The sequence below is a fragment of the Populus euphratica genome, unplaced genomic scaffold, assembly GCF_000495115.2.
Source record: "Populus euphratica unplaced genomic scaffold, PopEup_1.0 scaffold280.1, whole genome shotgun sequence".
Classification (NCBI taxonomy): domain Eukaryota; kingdom Viridiplantae; phylum Streptophyta; class Magnoliopsida; order Malpighiales; family Salicaceae; genus Populus; species Populus euphratica.
Window position 1 is genome coordinate 302,557 of NW_011499979.1, and position 10,467 is coordinate 313,023.

The window sequence follows — 10,467 nt, forward strand, 5'->3', positions numbered from 1 at the left end:
TTTTCTATTTATGGAAATTGAAGATGATGGAAAATGGAAATAGATTAAAAACTAGAATATATCATTGTTAATTAATAATAATATAATATATTAAACTCATGAAATGATTAAAAAAATCAAAATAGAGTAATATTGGGCCAAAAACTAATGGACCCCAAGTTGTTAAAGTCCAATCGAAGTATCCAAATTCAAATTCAGACACCGGTTTCACAGTGTGCTCTCTTACACAAGTGTGCTCTCTCCTCTTCTCTCTCTCCCCTTTTCGCTCCTGATATTTCCATTATTCCATATATACATAAGAGAAGCCCTCTCTCAATAAAATCTCTTCAAAAAACAAAATAAAATAAAAAAACGTTTGGAGTTGATAAACCCTATGGACCTGCTCCGATCAAATCTCTCACGGGTTCGGATCCCCGAACCAACTAATCGCATCTACAAGCAGGAGTGCTGCGTCTCTTTCGAAACTCCGGTATTCTTTTCTTTCTTTCCGTTTGGTTTCCAAGAAAGTTCAATTTTTATTGAAAGAGGAAAATAAATTCGAATATTTTTTTGTAAAATAATCTAAATAACCACAACTCTGATTCATGTAGATGATAACTCTCTAAGTTCTAATAGCTGCTTGCTGTGACATTGTTCTGGTTTGCTAAATGTATTTCTGTTTGGTTCACGATAAAGTGAAAGGAAAAAGAAATAAAATCACTTATTAAGTGAATGAATACAAATTTTGTTTTTATGATTTTTCCTTTTGAAAAAGCATGGAAGTGAGGAAAATACTAGCCAAACTTTTTTTTTAATTTAATATTTTATGTTCATTTTGATGCAATTGCAGTTATTATATATCTATCTATCTATCTATCTATCTATCTTATGCTGCTGGCATTTTCTTTGATGAATTCCAGAGGTCTGAAGGCGGGTTGTTTGTCGACATGACTACGTTTCTTGCTTTTGGGAAAGATTATGTGGGTTGGAATTATGAGAAGACTGGAAACCCGGTTTATTTACACATAAAGCAAACAAGGAAGGTGGTCCCTGAAGATAGGCCTTTGAAGAAACCAACTCTTTTGGCTATAGGTACTCAAATATTTGTCATGGTCTGCGCATATAATTCAATTGATTTCATGATTCTTTAATGTTTATGATTAATATTGGGGTGTTCTTAAAGAAGATTGTAGGATTCATTATTGAGAATTGGTTATGAGTTGGTTTGAGTTGCAATCATGCTTCTGCATGGATGTGTTTTATTGGTTAAAGAGTGATTTTTTAAGACATGTATTTATATTGAAATGAATCTGACAGTCTAATATTTAAGATTTTGGGTCTGATTTGGTGCTGCTTGGGTATAGATGTTTTTGTTTCAAATCCCCTTTAGCTTATAAGAGGAATTGGCTTGGAAAAGAATTTCAAGCATTGAAAGTACATCTCTGCTTGCCACCAGATGGCTCCCCACCCCTCTTCTCTCAAATATATAGATTTTCTCAATGAATCTTTTGGAAACCGAGAAAAGCACCCTAACCAGATTCATTTTAAAGTCAACATAGATATGCTGAAGTTGATATTTTGGATTCTTCAAAACTACAATTTCCCACTGTGGTATAACTTCTACACTATGAACTTCTAGTCTTAGTTACGAACTGAAATGGACTTTGAAGTTTTGTATGCCTCATTCAGTTTTTGCATGTGAGCCACCTGTTTTTAGGTGTCCCTAATGCTTTACCTGTTATCATATGGAAGCCTAATAATTCTTAACAAAGTTACGATTTTTTTCTTTTAATTATTGGCTAGCTGAGAACTAAGTGATTTTTTGTATTTGTAGGTGTTGAAGGGGGATTTGACAACAATGAACCTGAATATGAAGAAAATCACAATATAGTGATATTACCTGATTATGTTACTTTACCATTCCCTTCAGTGGAGTTGCCAGAGAAGGTGCATTGTTGTCACTATATCTTTGTTTTAGTTTTTTAATCTTAATAATATCTTATCATCCAGAGGAAGCCTTACTGTGACAAAAACCATTTTTCTAACACTGCAGGTGAGGTTGGCAGTTGATGCTATCATAATGGCTGAAGGTGCTGAGAGGAAAGAGCAACTTGCTGCCTGGATAGCTGCTGATAAGAAGCAAGTTAGTGCATATGCAATGGGTTTACCACAGATTGACAATGGTGTTGTTATTCCACCATCCAGGTGGAAATGTGCCAAGTGTGACAAAAAAGATAATTTGTGGCTAAATCTTACTGATGGAATGATTCTTTGTGGGCGAAAAAATTGGGATGGAACTGGAGGCAACAACCATGCCATTGAACATTACAAGGAGACAAGCTACCCTCTTGCTGTCAAGCTTGGGACAATTACTGCTGATCTCGAAGCGGCGGGTAATGCCAACTTGCATTGTGAAGGAATTGGAATGATTTTCTTTACTTAATTATGTGCTTGTGTGTATATAAGTCCTGTCAAAATCATGCTTCTTTTGAATGACGTGTACAAAGTCAAATTTCTTTTTGTTCATTTCTTGCATTGGTCAAGCAGTTATATTAGCATTATTGTTTTAGATATCTTGTTCTTAAACAATGGATAAGTGTACTGGAATGGGATTTTTGGTTAAAATTTAGTATAAACCATCAACAAATGACAAGGCCAAACAAAATTCCAGTTTGGCATTAGGTATCCAAAAGGGGAAGAAGTTAGATGCTGGGTAGAAAGTGTAGCTATCTGCATAAATATCTGTGCATGCTTATTGGCTTCATGGCTGTTCTTTAATTGAGTGTCATGAGTGGCTTGAGGTTGGTGAGGACAAATCATGGCATGTATTGGACAATATGAATTGGATTAATGGTTGTGCACCATTTTAGTGGAGAATAAATCTTTATAAGATATAATTCAGTGCTGCTTCTGTACAAGACAACAAAACTACATCCAAGATAAAGTGACTATCCTTCTAAAAGCCAGCTCTGTATGCTTGAAATTAAATGTCCTAATTCAATTATGTCGTGAAGAGGATAAATAATTTACAAGCTCTGCAGTCTACCTATGCATGTAAAAGATTTTTCTGGAAGTTAAATGTCTAAACCCAGTTATCCTGTGAAGAGGATAAGGATTTATGCCCATAAAGCTTCCACCACAATTTGTTGTCTTGAATAGCTTTTAGTTGATCTTATGCAGATGATACACTGTGGCTTATTAACAAAATGCAATTGCGATCTGTGGAAAGCGAGAAATCATATCTTAGCAAAGTGGACTATTAAAGAAGGAGAAAGTGGGGAGTTTACTTTTTGTGATGATATGCACTAATTATGTACACACATGTTCAGAGAAATTATTTGCCTCCATGAAAAGTTGCTAGGTATTCCTTAGACATCTTTGATTTGCTTCGCTTTGTTGCAGTTGTGTTTCTAATAAAACTGGAAAGAAGTAAAATGACATGTAGAAAATTAGTTTCCAAGCTACGAAATATGAATAGTTCTATTTTTTGTTTTGTTTTGAGTAACAAATGAAACTGTTGAAGGATAGAATTAATACTTATTAGGGCATGGCTATTAATTCTCGAAAATGAATCCATGCTATAATGGTGCTAAATGGTTGCTTAAAAGGAAGACTTCCCACTTTAGCATTGAAGGAAACACATAAAACTCCTAAAGCAAGATAGAAAATACGCAAAATGTGCAAGTGCTGGTGGAGACATGGCTAGGAAAACTTGAAACTCTGCTTGCTTTTCATTGTTAATTCTTCTCATTTGGATGCACTGTCTTGTTAATTTGAAGAAAAGAGAAACCAAACTGTCTTTGGTTTAATATTTTATGCATGCCAGATTCTTTTCAACTATTCTTTGAGGATTTGTTTTACGGAACCTGAGAACTGACCATGGGTACACATTGTGGCAGCTCAGATGTTTTCTCTTATCCAGAGGATGATAGTGTTGTGGACCCACTTTTAGCACAACATCTGGCATTTTTTGGCATTGATTTTTCAGCCTTACAAAAGGTTAGTTATCTCTACTAAAATGTATTTGTAGTCTAGTAACATGGTCTGTCATCTGTGCTGTTTACTGTACACTTATAAGCCATACAGCAGACATGCAGGTTGAACTTTTTATTATTTGTTATAGAAAACAAGATAATTTGCATGTTTTTCTGTTTATCCTCGTATGGTGACGGCTGAAATGGAATTACTTTTTACATTAACCTTGACTTTGAAGCATAAGGAAATTTATGCCTATATTATTCTGTGTGTATGATTATAAAGGGGAAGTTCTAATTATTCCTATCTGGTAGAGTTTTTGAAAACAGTGAATAAGAAAAATAACAGTGTGAGATGTCCATCTATATGCATTTGCAGCCTACTAACAAGGTCAGTGTAAAAGATTTTATTCCATAATGATATGTTTTGGCAGTATCATGTCTTAGTTACTAATATTTCACACATACAGCTCTAGGTTATGTTTTGGCAGTATCATGTCTTAGTTACTAATATTTCACACATACAACTTTTGGTTCACACATACAGCTTTAGGTTTGAAACTATCAATGAAGTTTTGAGGATTTGAGTTTTTGGGCATTTGATACCATGTGTCTCATCACATAGTGATTCGCCCTTGTGGTTTGACCCAGTACCAGTATCGACTTCTTGTTTTCAGACTGAAATGACAACTGCTGAGAGGGAACTTGACCAGAACACCAACTATGATTGGAACCGAATTCAAGAAAGTGGACAGGATGTGGAACCCATTTTTGGACCAGGTTATACAGGACTTGTGAATCTTGGAAACAGGTAAATTTTGGTCTTTGTAAAGTGCTGTTGTGAACCATGCATATGTTTGACATTCTTGTTTCCTAACTTTTTGGCTGGCAGCTGCTACATGGCCGCAACGATGCAAGTTGTGTTTTCAACTCGGTCCTTCAATTCACGGTTAGTTTACATCAAATATGGGTAAAAATGCAGAAACTCTTTGAAAGACATGTTTCTTTGTGTATAAATGTCTTTGTGCAATATGCAATGAAATGCTTATGTTTTCATGTGTTTGGTACACAGATATCAGACATTCATTTGGAGTCCAAACATTTTACTTGTTTGCTCATATATTTGATGTAATTATGTCTTCAGATTCTACATTAACCAAAGCTTGAAAATGGCATTTGAGATGGCTCCTGCTGATCCAACTGTAGACTTGAATATGCAGCTGTGAGTATCTTGCACATTTAAAATACCATGAAAATCGCTCACTTCATATATTTTCTTTTCTTTTATGTTTTTAACTGCATTTCCTGCTATTCTTCTTTGATATTTATTCTAAGCCACAAGTTTATGTGGCAGTACAAAGCTGGCACATGGTATGCTTTCTGGAAAGTACTCGGTTCCAGCACTGGAGGTATAGCAAATGGGTCAATATCATGTGCTTGATACAATTGCCTTCTTTTTATGATTGATTTTTGTTTTTCTTATTTGTTGTCCAGAATGATGATAAAGCTAATGCCGTTACCTCAACAAGCAATGTAAGTTTTCTAACTTTTTGTCCATTTATTAGTCCTGGGTTTTGTTTTTGGAGATTCTTAAATCGCATTATGAGATGAATAATCTGTTATGATTCTTTATTAGAATTTTAATTTATTGAATATCTTAGATATAGTGACCAAATTCTTATTCAATTTCAAATGCAAATCTCAGCTTATCATGCAATGTACTGTCAAGTTATTACTGTTTTTAAAACACAGATTATAGCTCAATGAGTATGATATTTTAGTACCTTTCATGCCTCATTTTCTTGTTGATACATGTCTTTGTTGTTTTTCTTATTTGACTTTAACCCTCTTATATTTTCTCTCTTTTCTTTTCGTTTATCCATCTTCAAATATTAGAAACAGGAAGGTATACCCCCTCGCATGTTCAAAGCAGTTATTGCTGCCAGCCATCCTGAGTTTTCTTCTATGAGGCAACAGGTATATGAATCAATGGAAACTACAATTTTCTTCTATTCATGAAATTTCTGAAGTGTTCTGTCCAAGCTATTTGAAAACTTTCCAACTTGAGTTATGAGATTATGAATGAAATTTTCGTTCTTGTGGTTGAAAAAAATAAGAACAAAGAAGACTCAAGTTATCGTTTAACTGAGTTTATGAATGTATGTATCTATTTAACGTCAAGAATTTTCTCAGTTGCAAGAGGATAAAATTTCTTGCTTGTTTCTTTCACATATTTTTTTTTTAAAGGGGTTGGGGTGGGTGGGGATTCTTGTCATCCCTACATACATCTTTGCAATTGTTGTTTGATCCTGAAGTGTAGGAAGAGGTCTTGAAGTACTGAGTTTTTATGTTCAGGATAGAAGAAAGGATGTATATATACTTACTTGAAAAATGCACTAAACCTACATGAAAACTCCATAGCATAAAAATGCTTGTAAAAAATTCTAGGAGAGAGGAAGTCAGTTTGGTGGAACTTAGGTAATTAAATATTTAGAATCACACAGAATGGTACATATACTTGTAATAATTGACTTAGCTGCAATATAAAGACATCAGTTGGGTGGGGAGCATAACACACAACTTTTACTGTTCATGGAACTGATTCCATAAAATATCATGTCAACATACGTGTAGGATGCATTGGAATTCTTCCTACACTTTCTTGACCAAGTTGAACGTGTTAATGGTGGGAAACCTGCATTGGATCCTTCAAGAAGCTTCAAGTTTGGAATTGAAGAACGTATCTTGTGTCCATCTGGAAAAGTTGGGTTCAATAGAAGGCTTGACTATATTCTTTCTTTGAATATTCCACTACATGAAGCTACTAATAAAGGTGTTCTTCCTTCTTTGTTCTTTCTTCTTTTGCTGAACCATATACATGGAGTTACATGCTAACGGTTTTCATATTTTGGAATCCAGAAGAACTGGAAGCCTTTGGCAAATTGAAAGCAGAAAAGACTTCTGAAGGAAAGGATTTGTAAGTACAAATGTTTAGTAATCCTGTTTATACCCTAAAACTTGGCTTAGAATAGCCAGTTGTTTCAGGTCCAGTGATGAAATTGTACGTCCAAGGGTTCCCCTAGAAGCATGCCTAGCTAATTTTTCAGCCCCAGAGGAGATACAAGATTATTATAGCACTGCCTTGAAGGCTAAGACAACAGCACTGAAGTATGTTTTATGATGTCATAAGAGTGTTCAGAGGCACACTGATGCAAAGTTAGTGTTTTTTTACCTTTGTGGCTATGTGCTGCAGGACTGCTGGTCTAACTTCATTCCCCGATTATTTGGTGTTGCACATGCGGAAATTTGTTTTGGAGGAAGGCTGGGTGCCAAAAAAGCTTGGTAAATTTTATAGGTGCTCGTTCACTTTTCATAGCATCAATGGTCTCTTAATACAGATGTATAATTCTTGTTGATTGTTTTTATCCATTCAGATGTCTACATAGATGTTCCTGATATCATAGACATTAGCTACATGCGAAGCAAAGGCCTTCAACCAGGGGAGGAGTTGTTACCAGATGATGGTATGTGACATGTTTTGAAATTTCCAATTTCTTCATTTGATTGCTTGTATGGAAAACTAGATTTTTTCAGCTTTGTAGGTTATGTATCAGCGTGTTAATCCTGTCAAGTTACACTACATATTAAGCCATAAGTGCCAGTGCTGTGGCAGGTCTGGTCTTGACACACAAGTCACCTATGCCTTGAAATTGTTTTCATACTGTCAAATTGGGGAGAGGGTGTGGGAGAAGAGGTGGGCAGGCTGAACGTTATGTGTAACCTAGAACTTCCACCAAGTTACTAGGTGCACCTACACTGGCTAACATTACACAATGACTCATCATTGAATCCTCTCCAGAAAAATCTTTTGATTGATTGTTCATAATAGATTGCATGTTAGTTGGGCTTTAGTGAAACTGAAATGAATCGACTTCTAACATTTCTTCCATGATAAAAAAACCACCGACAATTCAATTGAAGGTGTGAGAAATAAATTGTAGAATTGTTGCTTAGTGTTGATGCTGTGTTTCTGATGTGCAAGCTATGCTCTTGGGATGCCCCCCATTTAGTGGTGGTATATGGTCATACCTTTCTCATTTTTCTTTTTGTGAAGAGATTTAGAGCTGCTTTAGTTAATTTTTCTTTTCATACTGCATAGCCCCTGAGGCAGAGGTGGAATCAAATATGCCTTTGGCCAACGAGGATATTGTTTCCCAGCTTGTCTCCATGGGTTTCAACTATCTTCATTGCCAGAAAGCTGCTATAAATTCATCAAATGCTGGAGTAGAAGAGGCTATGAATTGGTTACTTTCTCACATGGATGACCCAGGTATATAAAATATGCTGTTAACTTGGTGAAATGTTTCATGTCAGGAAATTCACTTCACATTGAGATTCAGCTTCTGCAGATGTGATGTGGGAGGTAGAATGTTGTGTTGCTAATTGATATGGTTACATTCCTTCTTTCAGATATAGATGCTCCTGTTTCCCAGGGCGCACATGGTAATGAAGTCGTGGATCAATTGAAAGTTGATACCTTACTTTCATTTGGTTTTCAAGAAGAAATTGCTCGGAAGGCACTGAAGGCTTCGGTAAAAATATTACTGTTTGTTCTTTTTGGCATAGGATTGCATTTGGCCAATGTTGCTGTATAAAATATTGCAATAAAGTTCAGCAATTTCATAATTTTTTTTTCTGAACTCTCCAGGGTGGTGACATTGAAAAGGCCACTGATTGGATATTCAACAATCCTGATGCTTCCGTTTCATCTGACATGGACACTTCCACATCAAGCTCTAAACCTACTCCAGATGATACTGAGCTGCCTGATGGCGGAGGGAGTGAGTTTTTAAACCCTTGTTTTCATTATATTGATTGTAAACATATGATACTCAAATGTTTACAATCTTACGTGGCTGCCTTTAATTGATGGAAAGTTTATTGTGAATATGTGCTATCTATCTTATCTAGCCTGGTGCTTTGTCTATTTGCATTCCCCCTTTAGTTGTTTTCTTTCCTCTAGCCTCCATGTTAACTCATGACAGTACATTTGGCTGTTAGAAATCATTATAATGGCCTTGATGGCAGTCTTTTAATATTTGCAAGTAGAGAAAGGACTAAAGGCAAAACCTAACTTTTTGTGGTTCAGTAGCTTTCACTTCAAATTGTGTTGCATATGTATATTTGTATTGAGTTGTCTCATTGTCATAATCTGTTCTCGAGCTTTTATTTCTAAATATTCTGAAATCATGAAAACAATATAGGATCAAGCTTAATTAGAGGGTGGTGTATCTGCTTTGGATCGCCAGCATCTGCTGTTTAATTGCTAAATTATACATGTCTACATAAGCATTGTTTTCTTCAATCCTTCCCATCTTGGTAGCATATTTGAGTCCAGTAGTTGGATATTCGAATTATACAGTTGGTTTTGTTGTGCCGCAATGCAGAATACAAACTTTTTGGGATAGTGAGCCACATGGGAACCTCCACCCACTGTGGGCACTACGTTGCTCACATACTGAAAGATGGCAGATGGGCAATCTTCAATGACAGCAAGGTTGCAGTCTCCGTAAACCTCCCTAAGGACATGGGATATTTGTACTTCTTTGAGAGACTTGACAGCTGAAATGTGTGAGAGCTGTGGGATTGGATGGGAGATGTTCAGTCGAGAAAGAAACGAGATTTCAGTCTTTTGGATAACTGACAATTACCTATCCAAGAAGTTCTTGGCCTTGCATCTTGCGGCTTCACGGAGTAAGTATTTTCCTCTTGGCCAGAACAAATTTCCTATGTACTTGACTTCAATTTTTAGACATTGCCAGCATCTGCTGTTTAATTGCTAAATTTCCTAGTTTAGTCTCAGAATCTGTACATGGACCCATGAGTTAATCTGTCGTCTATTTCATCTCCCTCCCTTGTCAGCCGTTTACCATCCTTTTTTTCCTTTTTTTTTTTGTATCTCCATATTTTGATTGAGACTAGTATTAAAAACAACCTTTATTTAGTCATTCTATTCTAATACTGTCAATCCCTATACCCCCCGCGTCCTTTAACGAGTTTATTTAAATAATAGTTAACTGATAAAAATTATCTATTAGAGAATTCTTGAGACAAGATTATGTACCTGTGCTGAAATAAAGTAAAACGTCAAAAAAGAAAGAAAGAAAAAAGATCTCCATAATTTTTTAATTTAAGTTTTTCAATGTTTTTTAAATGAAAAAAAGTAGTATTTTTTTTATATATATACAAGTACTTTTTAGCAAAGGAAGAGAAGATTATTTATTTTTATATTTAGCTAGTGTATAACTTTAATTTTCATAATAATTTTTAATTTAAATGAAATAAAATTAATGTTTTACAATTAGACTTATAATAAGATAATTATTACAAATTATGTTTTTGATTTCAATTGAAAAATAGTTGTAACTAGATTGGTGGCTTCCATCGAGCTGTAGGCTAGATCAAAGTTTTTCAACACAAAAATAAAAAGTGGAAATGCGGCTAATATTAAAAA

The 10,467-nt window shown here is 35.1% G+C and overlaps 1 protein-coding gene across 2 annotated transcripts; it reads left to right on the top strand.

Annotated features, from left to right (window-relative positions):
* Window positions 1–226: 226 nt before the first annotated feature.
* On the top strand, window positions 227–9,961 carry LOC105139679 (ubiquitin carboxyl-terminal hydrolase 14-like). 2 transcript variants are annotated; one of them, XM_011046222.1, is made up of 21 exons: window positions 227–469; window positions 900–1,071; window positions 1,814–1,926; window positions 2,033–2,372; window positions 3,884–3,978; window positions 4,631–4,764; window positions 4,846–4,902; window positions 5,098–5,175; window positions 5,308–5,362; window positions 5,448–5,486; window positions 5,850–5,930; window positions 6,588–6,786; window positions 6,873–6,930; window positions 6,999–7,121; window positions 7,207–7,295; window positions 7,388–7,477; window positions 8,113–8,283; window positions 8,424–8,545; window positions 8,662–8,794; window positions 9,401–9,591; window positions 9,628–9,927. In XM_011046222.1, exons 1-20 carry the CDS (start codon window positions 374–376, stop codon window positions 9,577–9,579), a joined length of 2,424 nt encoding a protein of 807 aa, XP_011044524.1. In that variant the 5' UTR covers window positions 227–373; the 3' UTR covers window positions 9,580–9,591; window positions 9,628–9,927. The 2 variants fall into 2 exon arrangements, with proteins under 2 accessions (XP_011044524.1, XP_011044523.1); XM_011046221.1 differs by having other exon boundaries at window positions 9,401–9,961.
* The last annotated feature ends 506 nt before the right edge of the window (window positions 9,962–10,467 follow it).